At 44.7% G+C, this 18,601-nt stretch overlaps 1 protein-coding gene across 1 annotated transcript in view; it reads left to right on the top strand.

Moving 5' to 3' along the window:
• The window catches only part of CLRN1 (clarin 1), a 37,145-nt gene extending 18,891 nt beyond the window's left edge, over positions 1 to 18,254 (top strand). Inside the window, exons 2-3 of the mRNA XM_059388086.1 lie at positions 5,120 to 5,299; positions 17,989 to 18,254. Coding sequence (XP_059244069.1) covers positions 5,120 to 5,299; positions 17,989 to 18,254 — 446 coding nt within the window. The remainder of the gene's footprint in view (positions 1 to 5,119; positions 5,300 to 17,988) is intronic.
• Positions 18,255 to 18,601: the final 347 nt, after the last annotated feature.

The raw sequence follows: 18,601 nt of genomic DNA on the forward strand, positions 1-18,601 counted from the left end.
GAACAGTGAAATTGTTCTATTTATTGATTGAGGTGGTGATTGCATAACTGAGTGTCAGAATTCACAGAAATAGCCACTAAAAAGGAAGAGTTTTTTTCTTACTGCGTTTATTTTACTTTAATCTTAAAAATGGGAGGAGGAAGAGGAGTGAAAGGCAAAGGCAGCAATCCCTTTGCTGTGTGATCAGGCAATTTAACTTCTCTGGGCTTCTGGGCTTCTTTGTTTAATCTATACATTGACGATAAAATAGTCCCTTCTTTATATTGTCATAAGAATTAAAAAATTCAAATCTCTCCTTTATGTTTCAATTTATGTTGTAAAAATATAAAGACTTTAGTTTCTCATTTATGTAATATACGTAAAGACCTGGAACTTAACAAATACTATATAATTTTTGGCTGTTATTTTCAGTCCTATTATTATTTCTCAGGTATTGCTCTTTGAGGAAGTTTGGTGATGAAAGAGCAGAGAAAAGAAAGGCACTCGGGCTAGGGTGGTCTGAGGACGGGGAGAGCGAGATAATATGGACTCATGCACAGAGTGGACGAAATCCGTGAGAAGAGAACGAAAGACAAGAAATCATTCCGAACGCACTGGACCAATCCTGTCCTACGAATATGGCATCGGCAGGCAGCTGATGTCCCCTTCACCTGTCAACAGCTAATTAAGTAATTTCTGGAGGCCAGAAGTGACTTGCTGGATTTAATGACAGCCCTGCCACAGCTCAAAATGTTCAAATCCTTTCCCTGTGTTATAATCCCACACCTAAAAGAACAGAAAGACCAAACCAACCTACATCTCGATACACCATATCCAATACGATGAAAGTGACACTTCCCTGTATTTATCTGAACGGTCTGTTCTCAGCTTCAGCCAAGCAAAAGTCACAGGAACGTTGGTTGGAAAATGGAAGGGTTGTTACCAGAGTTCTGTCTGGTCATGACAGACTCAGAGCATTTTCACCAAAAACAGAAACCCCGAGAAAGTGTAAGTAACTGTACATCTCACAAGGATTAGTGTCCTGCTGGGTCACTTTCTCAACACAGTGGAAATTGTAAGAGAATTCCTAAGAATTAGAATGCTCCATGTGACAATTTGTTTTAGCTCCTAGCTTTTCTTTCTAGGAGGCAAATCTGTGCAACTTCTTTCTGTCTTTGTTTCACTGGTCACCAGCCTTGATTTTCAGACGGGCTCCCCCTAGCTACCCTATCAGGGACACAGGTTGCCACTTTTAACAGGTGGGGAGATAGACCATGCGGGGTTTTTTGATAACTGCTAGTAGAAACCAAATCGACAGTTGATGGAGCTAAGAATAGCAAGTTGGATCCATGGTACATCTCAGCAGCTGGGAGCTCAGGTGGGCAGAGCATCAAGGAACAAGACTAGCTGCTTCACTCTGTGCCCCCAGAACCCCGGGGGGTGGGGGAGGGGACAGCAGAGGCTTACCACCCTAGAGTATGAACATCCACATTGCCACTCCGCCATTCCTCCCAGTAGCTGAGGAATTTCCTTATTTTACCTCTCAACCTACCCATCCACATCATTTCTAATTGATAAGGACTTTAAAAAGTGCAACCACAAAAAAGAAATAAATAAAAATCTAAAGTACAGCCACAATACCATTAACATAACTGACGAAATCAGTAATAGTTATGTAATACCATCGAATACCCAGTCCATGTTCAATTTTCTCTGGTTATCTCAAAAATGACTTTCATAAAGCATCTGTTCAAATCACAAACAGTATCCATACATTGCATCTAGTATTAAGTCTCTGAAGCCTCCTTTAATCTAGAAGGCACAGGAGTTTTCAGTCTTCATTTATCCGTTTAGTATTATTGTTTTTTAGGTATTTATGTATTCATTGACTAAAGATTGCTTAAGATAGAGAAAAAATAAAAAAGACAGAGAAAAAATAAAAATAGAGAAAGATACAGATAGAGATAAAGATAGAGAAAAATAAGATAGAGCTAGAGATAAAATCTCTATAGAGAAAAAAAAAGATAGAGATAGAGAAAAAATAAAAACCTAAAGGTACATAATGAAATACCTTCAGTCTCCTTCTCCAGAAGCACTGTTAGAAGTTTTGAGTGTAGCCTTCTAGAAATGTCTGCGTGGATAAGCATGCCTGTCCCTGAGGCTGCTCTAGCATGCTGGTTTAGAGAATGGACAGGAGTTCAAATCTCCGCCACTTATTAAGTACAAATCTTGGGTGTGTGACCCCCAGTTTTTCCTGTTAGTAGGTGAGTTGTTGAGAGAATAAAATCAGGTGAGTACTTAATTATTTGTTATTACATACATTCCCCTTCGGCTTGTCCCTGAATGCATATTTCTATTTGTTTGGGTGTTTGTTTTCTTTTCCACCTAACATATTTTGATGATCATTCCATACCTGTTCTTATAGATTCATGTCATTGTTTGGAACATTTTCTTCCCTTGGCTTCTTTGCTATCCCATCCATGGACTTGTTCCTAACTCACAAGCTCTCTTTCTCAGGCTTCTGGGCTGGTTTCTCTTCTCTCCTGTGCAAGTCAGTGTGGCGGAGCCTCAGGGTCCTTCTCTCCTCTAGTTACAGTTTCTCCACAGGTGATAGCCATTCCTCTGGCTTTACATACCAGGATGAGGTCACGGAGGCCCTTAGGTCGTGAAATTTAAGGAGACATTTACTCCTGGGCTTGTGCTAGAGGGGATTGACCCCAGAGAGTGATTGGTCCCTTTAAATTTCATGCCCTAGGCACCTTGCTTGCCTCACCCTGGTACCACTTCCCTAAAGACCTCCACCTTCTCCCTGGCCTCTGGATACATAAATCCTATTTGGAAACTCTATTTGCATATCTTAGGTGCAACTTAAACTAAAATATCTAAAACAGGGGCACCTGGGTGGCTCAGTTGGTTAAGCAACTGCCTTAGGCTCAGGTCATGATCCCAGAGGCCCAGGATTGAGTCTCGCACAGGGCTCCCTGCTCAAAGGGGAGTGTGCTTCCCCCTCTGACTCTCCCCTCATGCTCTCTCTCTCACATTCTCTTTCTCCCAAATAAGTAAATAAAAAAAAAATTTTTTTAATCTTAAAAAAAGAAATCTGAAACAGAACCTCACTTCCCACTCCCATGCCCAGACTCACACCTTCCACTTGTCTGTGTCAGTATAACACCACCACTTATTTGGTTGTTTATCTTTGATTCCCTTCTTTCAACAGGTCCTATCTTCTATCTCCAAGATAGATTCCAAATCTGATAACTGCCCACCACCTCTACTGCTGCACCTTAGGTTCACCCCCGTCTCTTGCCACTGTGAATACCCCGTTCCTCTGGGTCTCCCTGGGTTCCTCTGGGTCTCCCTGCTTCCACAGCTGCCCTCCTCCCTGCCCCGCACCCCCTTTATTCCTGCTAATCAGCGGCCAGAGTGATCTTTTCACATCACGAAGGAGACTGTGTCCCTCTTACTTGAAACTCCCGTGCAGCTTCCCAGTGAATTTAGAATGAAAAGCCAACTCCTTACAGAGGTCAGCTGACCAGGACCCAGTGGGTGCAGCAGTCTGATTCCAGTCTCCCAGTGGCACTTCCCTTCCTCTCACTCACCAGCCTCATCCGAGTGCTGCTGCCGCAGCGGGGGTTCCTTTCCGCAGGAATGCTCTTCCCCAGGTATTTGGGTATTTATACAGCGGCTTCCTTCCTGGCATTCAGGTACCAGCTCAGGTACCTTATCCACTCACTCAATCACTCAAAATTCCATTGCCCTGTTTCATTTCTGCATAGCGGCAGCATTTTGTGACAGTGTCTTAGTGTTACCATTGCATTATAACCCCCCAAAGGTCAGGGGCTTGAAAGAAAAAGGTCTACATTCACCTGCCTAGGTCTTGTTTGGGCTGCAGTTAAATAGCAGCTGGGGTTGAAGTCGCCCAGAGGCTTTCCCGGGCTGGACGTCCAAGACTCTTCCCTGCCATGTCTGCTGCTACTCTGGGCGGCCTTTCTCTCCAGCAGAGTAACTTGGACTTCCTGAATGACCGCTCAAGCCATCAAGAGAAAAGACGTAGGAACCGCTGATCTTCTCAGAGGCTAGCCTGGGACTGGCATGCTGTAGTTCTAGGGCCATATTCAGTTGGACAAAACAGTCACAAATCAGCCCAGGTTCAAGGGGACTGAGGAATAAATTCCTCTAAAGGGGAAGCGCCATGTGTGTAGAAGGAAATAATTGATGGTGGCCATCTTTGTAGATAAGCTATGAAATTTGCCTGTTTAATTCTTGTCTGTTTACTCCCATTAGGTTATAATCTCCACGAGACAACAGGGACCTTGTCTGTCTTGTTTTATGGCTCTATTTCCAGCACCTAGAACAATGCCTGGCACATACTAGGTGCTCAGTAAATAAGTTAAGAAGCACTTGATAAATGTTTGGGAAACGAAACTTCCCCGGATTGGTCTTGCCAGATTTATTGATGCTAAGAATACTGATGCCTCACCAGATAAGAGAGACCCTACATTTATAAAGTATTTCATTTCCTCTGCAAACAAGAAAAACTTGTCCTGAACACAAAATCTAGAAATAGATTTGGCATGTTTTCTAAATGGAAAATATTTCTTGTATCACCAGAAATTATTTTCCCACAGCTTGTGCGACATCAAAATATTGAAGTTCACTGAAAATACCTCATTTTTTCATCTTGGTGTGGACTAGAAACAATTTTTTTCTTTTTTGGAGCAAAGGAAACAGAAATGCTTCCTGATGTTCAAACTCCCCCAGATATCCTCAAACTGAAAATGTCATTTCAAGACAGATTAAAAAAAAAAAAAGCTACTGTGAAATATTATTAAAAGTTTGGTCATCAATATGTACAGTTTTTGGTTATAAAGACACCACTTGTTTAGTTAAGTAATTACATATGACCCAGGGCAGAAAAAATTCCCCCAAATCTCCTCCTTGTTGGTCTTTACTGGTGAGTTCTATAAAATAATCCTGTGTTTAAACCTTTTTCTAAATTCCTTGTAAATTAATAAGTGAGAATGAATTCATCTGAAGGATTTTAGTGATTTTTGAAGTTAAAAAGAAGGATTTGATTTTTGAAATTGCATTTGCAGACTACCTCTAATGAAATTTCTTCTAACCTTTGTTTTATCTTTAGTTTTCCCAGATTTGATCCAAGCCATCCCTGTGAGCATCCACGTCAATGTCATCCTCTTCTCCACGATCCTGGTCGTTCTGACCATGGTGGGAACAGCCTTCTTCATGTACAATGCTTTTGGCAAGCCCTTTGAAACCCTGCATGGTCCACTAGGGTTGTATCTTTTGAGCTTCATTTCAGGTGAGTACAAAATTCTTTTTTATTTTTTTTAAGATTTTATTTATTTATTTGACAGAGAGAGATCACAAGTAGGCAGAGAGGGAGGCAGAGAGAGAGGGGGAAGCAGGCTTCCTGCCGAGCATAGAGCTCGATGTGGGGCTCGATCCCAGGACCCTGAGATCATGACCTGAGCTGAAGGCAGAGGCTTAACCCACTGAATCACCCAGGTGCCCCTGAGTACAAAATTCCACTTCTGCTTCAAAGCACTTCTACTCTGACACACAGAAAAATGTGCCTTCCAAGGTGTCAAAAGACAGGTCTACCTAAATGTGAAGTGACTGTACATAGACGCAGATGTCCATTGTAGCATTGTATCTGATCGCCAAAATGAAGAGAAACATGATTATCCAACAATAGGGAATTCTAGATCTGCATCATGATATTTTATATGCATAAATGCTGGCATTAAATTGTATCTTTGAAGATGTCATCAAAAGGATGCATGCTTGTATCAAAAAATTAAGTGACTAAAACAGTGTATATGATTTTATCAATATAAATAAAATCATAAGATTTTATGAACTGAATTTGATTATGTGTAAGTAGAGACAGCGTATATAAATATTTGGATTGTACATATCCTCTTTCTAGCCTCCATATAGATACGCACACACAAACACACACACAGAGTCCCATTCTGTTCATAGTAATTACCACCGAGTAGTGAAATTATAGGTGATTTTCACTTTTTCTTATGCTTTTTAGTATTTCCGAATGTTCAGTAACATGCATTTATTTATTTATAATCAGGAAAATAAGTAAAAGTCACCCACAAAAAGTAAAGACCAGTGTTCCGCCCACATGAGTTGTCCTATTCAGGCCCACAGGTATTTTGTGTAGCCTAATGATAGGTGTAGCTGAGAAAAAATAAACTCTGAGCTCAGAAACCAGTTCATCAGTAAACAAATCCCACTCAAAAACTAAGGCTGATGGAAAAGAATAGAAACCCCGGATATTGCCACAGGGTGCTTAGGATATATTTACCAGAAGAAGAGAAACACGAGAAAATCAAGACTATACCCGTAACTTGCATGTAGCCATTCTTCTATCGGAGGTCTCTAATTTCATCCCATTTTAAACTTGCAAAAAGACTTAGTACCTTGTCATATTCCCAGGAAGCATCTGCCTTTCTCTTAAGGATTTCATGAGGAGACGAGAGAGATTACAAGTCACACCAGCAAACAGCAGATTGAAAAGTCCTATCAGTCTGTTTCCTTCTCCTCTGACATTGCATTTTGGCTGCCCCCGGGTGCCAGGCCCTGCTGTGTCTGGCCCCTGCTCCCTTCGCCTAGCACAGATCAATGCCAGCCACAAGCTTGCATGTCTCCCTCTCCAGAAAACAGAGTCCTGGGTCAACAGGGGCTCCCTCAGCTCACAGGGCAGTCCGGCCTTCATCCATTCGGACTTGGGCACACTTCTTGGCTTCTTTCCTTATCCACTTCTTGCCCATCTAGTAATTCACTTCACCAAAGCAGTTCTCTCTCGAGTGGGGTTTCTGCTACCATTCTCCCTCACGTCTCTCACCAGCGGATAGCACAGTTTTCAATCATGCAGAAACGGGGACCCCAGGAGGGCAGACTAAGTCTTTTTCTTCTGTGTATCTCCAGCGAGAGCATCCACCATGAGGCTCTATGTGCAGTAAACAATTCAGTATATGTTGGCGGATCTGAAAAAGCAAACCCAGAAGGAGATGTCGGGTGGGCACTTAGTACAGGTTAGAGAAGTCAGAATTTCAATGGGCTGCGGGGAGCAGAGCCGGCCCACAGGGCTGGCAGGACAGGAGCTGGGGCGGGGTGGATGAACTCTGTAAAGGAAGGCTGAGGGCTTCGGAATTAGGGCAGAGGAGCAAGAGCACCGGTACAGGGGGCGGACAGACAGACCAAGAGAGTGATTCAGTACCGTGGATGGGTCCAGGTGAGAAGCGGATGCTGGCATTACCTCCTGCTCCCTCAACATACCAAACCAAACCGGTAGATCTGGGGGGGGGGGGGCGTGCTATTTTAGTGAAGGCCATTAAATCAATCAGAGGCCAGCCAGAAAACAGGGAATACGCACGATTTTGATCACGGGAATACAATGATCAGCAGTAGTTCTCAAAGTGGGGTTCCCCAGACTGGCAGCATTTGCCGCACCTGGAAACTTGATAGAAAAGCAAATTCTCCGGTCCCTCCCCAGACCTGCTACTGGCATCAAACACTTGGGGTGGGGGGGAGCAATGCGTTCAACAAGTCTTTAGGTGATTCCGAAGCAAGCTCAGGTGAGAGAACCAGGGCTGTCAGGAACTGATGAAACAGGTGTTAGACGACTGGCGACACGGAATGGAGACCCTAAGGTAACTCGGAGACTGTCATCTCAGAAAGCAGCTGCCGTTCCCAGGGTTTATGGAACTCAGGGAAGAGTTTGGAGTTACCAGAACTTAACTGCTTGAGAGAGGCTGGGGCGCTGGGTGTCAGACCTTTGAGGAGATGACGCCGTCGAGTGACACCAGCGGTGGCTCTGGGGGAGTAGGAAGGGTTTGGAAAGCCTCCCTGCCCCCCACACCACCAGTGCTGTATCCTGCTTCCCCCACATCCCCCACTGCCTCCCCAGTGCTGTACTGACAGAACAGAACGGGAAGCAGCTGACAAGGCAGAACCAGAGTCAGGGCAGTCTTGACCCAGCATCACAAAGCAGAGGGGAAAAAAGCGCGGTTCGAAGGCGAAATACAACAGCTTATTAACTGGCACAACCATCTCGCACTCCAGCTTCTGAATGAAATTCAGAAGAGCAGCCCATTTGGAAGACAAATTATTTGACAGTTCTAACGGACGACCAAACTAACGGTATTTGAAAGGCAAGATGACTCAGAGAATGCAGAATCTAATCCAAGTCCCAGATCTTATCTCGGCCCTTGGCCAAATCTAATGCAACGAAAACCTGAGCACGGAAATATATGCGGGAACACACAGACCCTGTGCTTACATTATATCTTATTTATCTTTGAACTTGTTGCAAAAGCAGGTCCTCAATAAAGGTTTGTGGATGAGGGAAAGAAGAGAAGAGGAGTAAGGAAAAGAAGGAGCTAGCTCTAGATCTGTCTTGCAGAAGAAAAAAGCCTACTGTTTGCACCCTCTCTGCTTTTTCACGACCAAATCCTTATTTTCTAAGCGCCAAAAATCCCAGTAACTTTTTAAGAACTGTGCAGGACAGCAAAGCATGTTTGCTTTGGGTCAAAAAGACTGATGGTTGGTGACCTTTGGGGTAAGCAGATCACTCTTGAATCACAGACTACCTCCTCTGGTTTGGTCCACATACAATAACCAGAAGCTCCTGGCGTTTTGGAAATGTTTATCTCAAGTTGTAACATTCTTGGAGATCCCAGCTCTATATCCTAACTGTGGACGGATGGGGACTTACAGCCTCATGCCAAACCCTGTAACTCTGAGCCAACAGATTTACGCCCAAAGAAAGGAGAGCCTGTATGAGGAAGTCCGTATGTTCCCACATGAGTCACACTCCACTGGAGACCCCTTTACAGGCCCACAGTGGGGGAAGTGGGGAGGGGCAGCTCTCTTCCACCAAGTGTCCTCCACTGTTTTGCTGCCCAGGTGGCCTTCCTCACAATCCGCAGGGAAAACCCCTTCTACCTTAGACCTCTATTCTCTTCTTCTCTCACGCACCCCTGGGTTCCCCAAGATTCCCCCTTTCTTTGTGCTGATATCATTCGGGTCTACTGCCCACCCCCTTGGTGATGGGGACCTAAGGTTTGACATCCTGAGGCAAGAAGATGGGGGAGAAGGAAAGGGAAGGTGTCTTTCTTCCACAAGCCTTGAGTAACAGTGCTCTGAGCATCCTTTTCTGTGTTCCCCTGCGCATGCCAGATCCCGGAGACAAAGAGGGAAAAGGAATACACCTGCGGATAAGGCCACCATAGGTTTCATTCGCCACAGCTGGCTCGAGCTATGGCCTGATAATCTGTTGCCCTCCTGGACCAGATGTTGGGGCCACTTCTCACAGCTTCCAAATTCGGTCCATCACATTCCTCAGCCTTCTTTGTGCTGCATTTCTGTCCGCTGTCATTGTTCACGAGACACACGCAACCCAATCCATTTGCTCTTTCTCATCTTGTCGATTATTAACTAGATTTGAGAAATCTTTCCCCAAGTTAGGATTTCAGTAATACCGTTATGGTCCCCCTTACTTCATTTGGGGCAGTGATTCTCTTTCTGGACTATACACTAGAATCCTTTGAAAAACTTGCTAAAAATGCTGACACCAGGCCCCGTGCTACGTTAATTAAATTGGAGTCTCTGGGGGTGGAGTCTGGGTACAGGTGTTTTTTTTTTTTTTTTTTTAAATTTTACTTATTTATTTACTTATTTGACTGGTGGTGGGAGAGCAGGAACAAAAGCAGGAGGAGTAGGAGAGGGAAAGCAGTCTTCCCACTGAGCAGGGAGCCCAGTGTGGGACTAAATCCCAGGGCCCTGGCATCATGACCTAAGCCGAAGGCAGACGCTTAACCATCTGAGCCACCCAGGTGAACCTACAGGTGTTTTTGTAAGCTCTCTTGGCAATTCTAATGCGTGACAGTGTTGAGAACCGCTGATTGAGATGCATACATTTCCCTTATTCAACAAACCCTGAGTGACAGCCCGCTATGTGCCCACCATGATCATAGGCACCAGTGCTAAATGCTATTACCCATCAGGCACACAGTCCTGCCTTCATGGAATAAGTCTGGTGGGAGAAGCAAACAAAAGCATACCTAAAAAAAAAAAAAAATACCTAAGTAATTAATGTAGACAATCATTCCAATAAGGGTGATAAACGTTAGAATAGAGAACGAAGGGAAAGGGGAGATGGGGGCTTTGATGCAGTAGTCACCAAGTAGTTCCAAGGATACAAAGGAGCTGAGGACCCCCAGAGACTTACCCAAGGAGAGGAGAAAGCACAAGTGAACAGTCTAGGGAAAGAGGTCAGCTTGCCATAGGAACTGAAAGAAAGCCCATGTGCCTGGAGTAGGTAATGAGGGAGAAATGGCCAAGAAAAAAAAAATCATTTGCAAGACCTGTTGATGCCAGTTAATGTCAGACTCAGACCTCAAAAGCCATGGTAAATCTTTTAGAATTGATTCTAATTGCACTGAGAAGCTTGTGAAAGATTTTAAGAAGACGTCGGAGAGCTGATTTACCTTTTAAGAAATGTCTGGCGAAAGACTAGGCTATTGCCTTGGACATGGAGAGAGATGAATGGATTCTAAAAACATTTTGAGAGTAAATCCAAAACGTTTTGCAGGTGGCTTAAGCAAGTAGACAGTGGTGGCATTAACTAAGATGAATAAGACAAGGGGAGGAACAGACTTGGAGTTTGGGGCAAGGAAGAGCTGGGAGGAGGAGCCTGGCACTGAAAATCAATGTTCTATTTGTGGTATGTCAAGTTTAAGATCCTAAGAAGTATCCGAGTAGAGATGGCGAGTAGCCAGTGGGATATATGAGTCTGGAGCTCGGAGAAGAGGTCTAGACAAAAGACATAAATTTAGGAGTTGTCAGGATATAGATATTATTTAAAGCAATGGAAATGGATGAGATCATCTACATGAGAGAGAATGTAGATAGAGAAAAACTGGCGTGAGACCAATCCCTAAAGAACACCGATGAGGAGGAAGGAAGAGAGGTCAGCAATGGCACTGACTAGGTGTGTCCAGAAAGGAGGAAGGAAAACCAAGAGGCCATGTTGTTCCTGAGGCTATCAGACTGGGATATTTCAAGAGTATGGCTGAATGGTGAGCTTTTTGAAAGCATAAAAGGGAGAGGTAATGAGAAGGGAAAGCAGAATGGGTCAAACAGGGGTAAAACACTTCCCCCAAGGTTTATAATACAACAGGAGAGAGAGAGATGTACACAAATTAAGAAGGTAGAGAAAGAGAGGGCCCTGGAGAAGAAGCAGCTGAGCACAGAAGATCCTTCGTTTCACATCAGAGCTCTGACGTATGAATATCTGCCTTTCTATATTCCATTCTATTCCATTATTTCTATATTCCATTCAGAAGTTTCCCAATTGATGGCGAGGTCCCAGATCTGCCAGGAAAAGGGAGCAGGCTAGGTAGAGGACTTGCCATGGATCAATCATAGAACATCCTAGATAGTTCAGTAAATACTCCCTGAAAATGATATGAAGGGTATTGACTCGGGCCTTTTAGAGGTGATAAAAACCTCCCAAATGCTGACTTAATGCAAATTGTATTTACTGTGTCTTCCCTTAAATAGAGCATCATGTTATGAGTTATACCAAGCAAGGTGAACAAATACAACGACTGCTTTCCTTTAAAAGGGGGGCTTTTCTGGGTCACCTGGGTGGTGCAGTCAGTTAAGCATCTGCTCTTGATTTGGGTTCAGTTCATGATCTCAGGGTCACGAGATCGAGCCGTCTGTTAGGCTCCACGCTCAGCGCGAAGTCTGCCTAAGATTCTCTCTTCATCTCCCTCTGCTCTTTCCCCTGCTCTTTCTCTCTCTCTCCAATAAATAAATAAATCTTTAAAAAATAAATAAATAAAAGGGGAATGTTCCTAATATGGGCCTAATTCTTATTATTCTAGCTGTGGCATAGAACATAAATAAACACAGTCACACATGAAACACATGGGAAAATAACGAGCAGGACAGAAATAGAAGAAGGCTTGCATTATATATCAGCCTTAGTACTCCTGGTATCCCAGCCCTTGTACTAGGTCTAGGGCATATTATTCTGCAACCGGTGGTCACTGGCTACCTGGTCTTGACTTCCATCCTTACCAAGGAGCACCTACCCAAAGTCCAAGAAGCAGATACAGGGATGTCCAGGTATCGGAGCCACTGGACCTGAGGAAGGACAGGATTGGTGGTAGGAGAAGTCAGCAATAAAAACATACTGCTAGTATCTCAGCATAGACTTTAGAAAGGCAGCCACAGAAGGAGAGAAGTACTACTAGCCGGCCTGTGATGGCAAAGGACCAGGGCTCCTGTACGGAGGTGCAGGGGGCAGCAGGATAACAAGAGGACGGTGCTCCAGGTTACTCATGTTGAGGGAGCCAGAAAAGAACCATCCAACTCCACATCCAACATGTGCCCCGTACCGGGCCATGACCCGGGGAGGGGAGATGCTCAATCTTGTTCCATCACAATAGCAAACAGGCTCCTATCCTATTCAGAACATGCACACGTGTCTTCCTTTCTGTTTGATCTAGAACGAAAGCCAAGACTTCCAAACTCCCCCTGTTGGTTCCCCCAACTCCCCTCTGCCCACCACAGCCCCACACACGACTCACTTCTTAACTCCTCTCTACCCGAGTCCCTGCCTCTCTCGAGTCGGCCCAGACCCCCTGGGGCCTCTGCACAGGCTGTTCCCTCACCCCAAAAGGCTATTCCCCTCAGTTAGCTACTTTCTCAGTCCCTGACTTCGTTTAAGAGGCTTAAAATATCACCCTGTCCCTGAGGCCTCCCCTGCCCACCCCCTTATTCTCCTTGAAGCAAATCATGCTCTCATAAGCAAGCACTAGAGGGCCCTTGCTGGCCTTGTTGTGTGTTGCCACTTTTCCACTGTCCTCACCACTAGCAGTGCCCCGAGGACAGGGATTTTTGGGGGGCATCCGGGCTCTACCCCAGTGCCTTCAGTGATGCACTAGGCATGAAATAACTATTTGTTTGATAAACGACTAAAGCAGAATCAGCTCTGTGCCTTTCCTGGCAACAAAAGGTAGTCTTTTCTGAAAGGCAATTCAGGTTCGAGAAAGACTGCTGATTTTAGGTCATTTCTTCTCCACACCAATCCCACTCTCACCAGTGTGACATTTGTAAAACGTGAGTCGGAGGTGGGCTCTTTCACTCCCCAGGAGAACACAAAGAGAGGACCCGGCTCTTCGGAAACGTGTGACCAGATTGCTCCCCATGACGACCTCAAAATCTACTCTTAGGTATTTGCTTGCTTTCCTTGTCCCTCTGCCCCTCTTCTAGATGTCAGCCATTGGTCTCCATACCACTGGCAGCCAGAACTCCTTTTATTTGTGGAAGAAATTATTGCTGGAGACCTCACCTTTGCTGGCTGGCTCTCTACCGAGATTGCATGATTTCACAGAAAATTAGCACCTACACCTGCAAAGCTGTGGCTTTCCCGCCCCCATTTATCATCTTTCAAGACTCCTTAAAGAAGGAAATTATCAATTTATCATTCTGTGGAGGAAATGGAATGCCTCTAATATTTGTCATCTATAAGAGAGTTTAAAGATGACGTGCTAGCTTTCTGGAAAGGTTGGCCATTACTTTAAATGGAACTGAAATTCTAATTTATTATTTCCCAAAATACAATCTTGGTGATAATAGGAGAATGTATGAAAGCTCTTTTTTTTTTTTTTTTTTTTTTTAACCCTGAGCACATATTGTCACTGAAACCCCAGGTCCCCTGGTCCCCCACAGATCCTGGCAGGACGTTCCGACCCCTAAAGGCATAGTCAGCTTCAGGGTCAGCCATGGATGAAGAGGCAGCTTTCCCGTTAACTGTGCCCTTTGCTCTGTATATCACAAGGGCTGGAGGAGAGAGGCATCCAATTCTGCAGTCCCCGACAGCTGCCAGAGGACGGTCATGAGTGTGCAGTGTCTAGCACATTACAAATGTTTGTTAATTGACTGGTAATTCATTGTGTGACAGCCGTATAACTCAGCTATCCTTTTCAGTCAGGGATTAACTCAGTAATCAGTCATTAAAGGGGGGAAAAATATTACAGTTCCAGCCAGATGGCAGGGCAATCAAACACATAAAGGAAAATGGCTGGTCTTTCAGTGAGAGGCAAGGCAGCAAAACCTGGGTCCTGTGCCTGGTTATGTTCCAAATTCTAGCTGGAGCAAGTTTTGGCAGGCTTTCCTACATCTCGTGTGCTCTAACCTTTCTGATAAGCAGGAGTGATGTTGGTCAGACGAACGAGGGAGGCATCTGTCCCAGTGACCCCCGCTGAGTTTGGACTCCTCAGATGCCTGGATAACCGGGAGAAGGAAGCAGGAAGCATGCAGACCTTAACCGAACGTTTGAGAGGCCTTGAGCAAAAGTGTTAATGACAGCCCACCTACCCCATGTCCAAACATTTTAAAGTTCTAAGCAAATAAACTATTCAGTGAGACATGTTTTATCCTCCTGCTTTGACAAACATCTCTCCATAAGGGCCTGGAAGGCCAGATTCACATTTAGAATTTTGGACCTCAATGTAGTGATGGAGGACAACGGGCCGCTGTCTGTCCACCTCCCTCCCCTTGCTTGGTTCCACTGCACTACCCTGTAATGGGCCTCAGGATACCCTGAGTATCCAAACAAGGCCCTCGGAATAGCTGTTCCTTGGGCATCCTCAGGCCTCGGGGCTCTGCATCATCAGCCACAAAATCTGTCCAAGGAAGATGAGATGCTCATGCAGTCCTGGGAATGTGCTCAAAGCTGTTTGGGGAGGTCCCGAGGGTATGGTCTAGAACATGGGTCAAAGGCAGAAGACGGGCTCATCCCATTGACTTCAAGGATTCCTCTCCTTATGAGAAAGGATCTTTCTAGAAGAAAGAGAGCGAGTAATACCCTCCAACTGTGGGAGCCAAGGCAGGGGCCCCCTTGCTGGGAACTGAAGGGCATATTAGACAAGTGCCAAGCCCTATTTCCAGCATCACTCCCACCCCCTACACACTTCTCTCCGTGAGAAGTGTGTAGTAGCCAGGCCACAAAGAGAAGATAAACTTCATGAGTATTCTTTGGTCCATAAATTGTAGTTATCCTTGGCCCCACATGTCTTTTAGAGCCACGGACAGAGGGAAGCAAAAATACCCTGATGTCACGGTGAGTCGTTTCCCTTTGCTTCTCTTCAGAGTCACGAGGGGGGCAGAAACTCAAGCTAGGTAGCTCTGCTCCACCTTTGAAATGACAAGGGTGACCTCATGGTCCACTCCAGAATCCAGTGCAGAATCCCAGAGCATCCTCTCAACTACTGGACCATGCACTCTGTTCTGGGAGCTCGCACGCTTGGGCAATTTGCCGTGGAGAAAGGCTGTGAGTCTGAAGATACCCCACGCAACCTTTACTTTAGGAATTTGAAATACAGTCTCACTATGATACTGTCTCCTTAACAAAGTAGTACCTTTAAAATATTTAACAACTTGAAAAGGAAACTGAGCTTGATTTTTCCTTTCAAGCACTAAGGAAATACAGTGTTTCGCTTCTGTCTGAAATTCACCATCTCCTCAGACAAAGAAGGTTCTTCCGGTAAAAGCAATGGCATTTTCTCCACAATTTTCAAATAAAAGATAAAGAGAAAACAGCATTGCAGCCTTTTTGTTGGATCTAACAAGAAAGGAATAATACGGTTTTGCCAGGGGAGAACTCTGGTTTTAAGTTCAGAATACAAAAATAGGCTGACCAATTTTACAAAGGAATATTCTCGACTGCTGCTCTAAGGCTGGTGAGAAGTGAAGTTTCAAGAAAACGAGATCATTTGATTATTCAGGGGGTATATATGGTGATCAAGCTGATGGGCCAGTCCTCTGTGAAATTCTAAAATAGAAAAAATGTGATTTCTCTTTCTCTGCTCATCCCACCCCTCACCCTTTACCCTCATACGATCCATGCTCTTCCTCGACCCCAACCCAAACCTGGCCTTTGGGAAAAGAATGGAGGACATCATTTGCATTATAGCTCCTCATGTCCAGACAACTCTCCCCACATGGTCCAGCCTCCCTTCACTCAGCTGACTTTTCCTGTAGCTGCTTCCAAAGAACCTTCCATGATGCTGCCCACCCTCTCAGTAACAGCCATCTATCCCTCCCCAGCTCTTACACTCAGTGCAATGGGTTTGTAATTGTCTTACCCTGTCCGACTATACTCTCTGTTAGAGGAGAAATCATATGTGTTTTCTTTAATGTTGAAATCTCCACCACTGTCCCGGTGCTTGGCACATAACAAATCAAATAGAATAAATGAATGAGTGAATTAATGAATGGGAACTCAAGCCACTATGTTGCTGCTCCCAGAGTGTTTGAATTAACTGTAATTGAAGAGCGAGGAGCACTTACCCCTCCTAAAGGAGTCATAAACCTAATGGGAGAGTGTTTGGAGGAACAAGGCACTGTGATGCATTCTTTTGGGTGGCCTATCTGGTATAGTCAGGTTTCTTTGGTGTGTGGTGGGGCAAGGTAAGGGATTATGGTAAGAACTTGCAAGATGAGAGGAAAACCTAAAATTCATAGGAAGAGCTACTATTAGTAAACATTTATATGTGTCAATTTTAATGACAAATGCTAATTGGGCACCTCATTTATTATCCACATTTGATACATGAGAAAATGGAGACTTGGAGATTCAAATTGTCTAATTTCACAGAATAAGAGGAAGAATCAGGGTCTGAATCCAAACTGGTTTGACCTAAGTCAGAAGGACATCTCAGCAAGTCTCATATTAAGTGAAACCCCAAGGTGCTGGCGTGGGAAGCAGGACTAGCCATGGAAGTCCCTGGCATCCTGGGCTACCCACTGTGCTCCTAATCTGGTCGCCTGCTTCTGCCCCCTGTGCCATCTGCCCATCTGGGGGTCTCCCATTCTGCATTCTCAGTGGGAGAGGACCTATCAGAATTTCCAGGCAGCACTCAGTATGAAGAGCCCCTCCCTGAAGAGAGCTCACCCCAGACTTCAGCCGCACCAGTTAAGATTAGATTAAGCTACCAATGAGTGGTAAATGAGGCAGAAATAACAACAGTGGACTAAACAAAATAGGGAATTATTTTTCTTTCACATAAAAACCTAGAATTTGAAGTCCACGGTTGGTCTGATAGCTCCAGGTGTCTGGGATCCAGACTCTGCCTTTCTTGTTTTTCTATAGCATATGGCTTACATTTCTGAGGCCACCTGCTCCAAAATACTGCTGGAGCTCCAGCCATTGCATCCATATTTCAGCTACCGGAAGGAGGAGGGGGAAAAGAAAGAGCTGATACACGCAGACTTCAAGGAAACATTCTCGCTCCTACAACCCACCTCTCCTCAAGCAAAAATGTAGCCTTTATTCAAGGCAGCCACATGCCCAGGTAAAAATCCCGAGTTCTGTTAGGAACATGGAGAACAAATACGGTTTGCCTCAATACCTTATCTATGGCTCCTTTTGCCCAGGGACTCCTGTGTGCAGCTATGGCCAGGTGGGAGCTGGTGAAGAGAGGAAGGCAAGCTGCCCTTCTGAAGGAAGCCCTAGGCTCTTTCACGACAGGGCTGTATGACTGACATTTGTTCTATGTGGCCTGTGAAGTATAGATACATTTGTTCTCTTGAAGCCACATCACGGCAGTGGCTGCTTTGTAGCCTCATTCCACCACTGTGCTCTTAAGGTCCCCAGCAATGCAGTCTTCTCATCATCAGAAAAGAACATCTCCCAGCCTTGGTGAGATCAGCTAGGCTCTCCCCTTCCCCCTCCCACCAAGTCTTCATGCAGAGACATAACTCGGGCCCTACCACCCACCAGTTGGAGAATCAGGCTCATGATTACCAATTTGAAATGATGCATTTTTTGCAGAAGAATGCAAATGAGGATGATGGTAAAGGCTTTCTTTAGTTTGCACACTGACCCCCTTCCCTGTCCCTTACAATCAGGAAATATTTGTGCCAACACGTTGTTTGTTCCTTCTGTTGCAGGATCCTGTGGCTGTCTTGTCATGATACTGTTTGCCTCTGAAGTGAAAATCCACCACCTCTCAGAAAAAATAGCAAATTATAAAGAGGGGACTTATGCCTACAAAACGCAAAGTGAAAAATACACCACTTCGTTCTGGGTTGTTTTCATTTGCTTTTTTGTTCACTTTTTGAATGGGCTCCTAATACGACTTGCTGGATTTCAGTTTCCTTTTGCAAAATCCAAAGGCACAGAGACAACTAATGTAGCTGCAGATCTAATGTACTGAAAGGCAAATTCTTCTGTAATCTTCCAAGTAAGGGAGGAGACTGGTTTTGGTCACTTGGAAATGGTTAATTTTGTCCATCCTTCTAGATGCACCAATTAAAGCACCCAAACCCTCCACGGCAGTGTTTACAAGTAATATACTAAGGGTACAGGCTGGAAAGGAAGGGGAGAAAAAGGAAGGTTGTTTTACCTGGCGGGAACTGGGTTCTTTTTTTTTTTTTTTTTTTTAAGATTGTATTTATTTATTTATTTGGGAGAGAGAAAGAGAAAGCATGAGCGGCTGCTTGTAAGTGCAGGGAAGGGGGAGGAACAATGGGAGAGAGAATCTCAAACGGATTCCCTGCTGAG

This window comes from Mustela nigripes, chromosome 2 (genome assembly GCF_022355385.1).
Source record: "Mustela nigripes isolate SB6536 chromosome 2, MUSNIG.SB6536, whole genome shotgun sequence".
Classification (NCBI taxonomy): Eukaryota; Metazoa; Chordata; class Mammalia; order Carnivora; family Mustelidae; genus Mustela; species Mustela nigripes.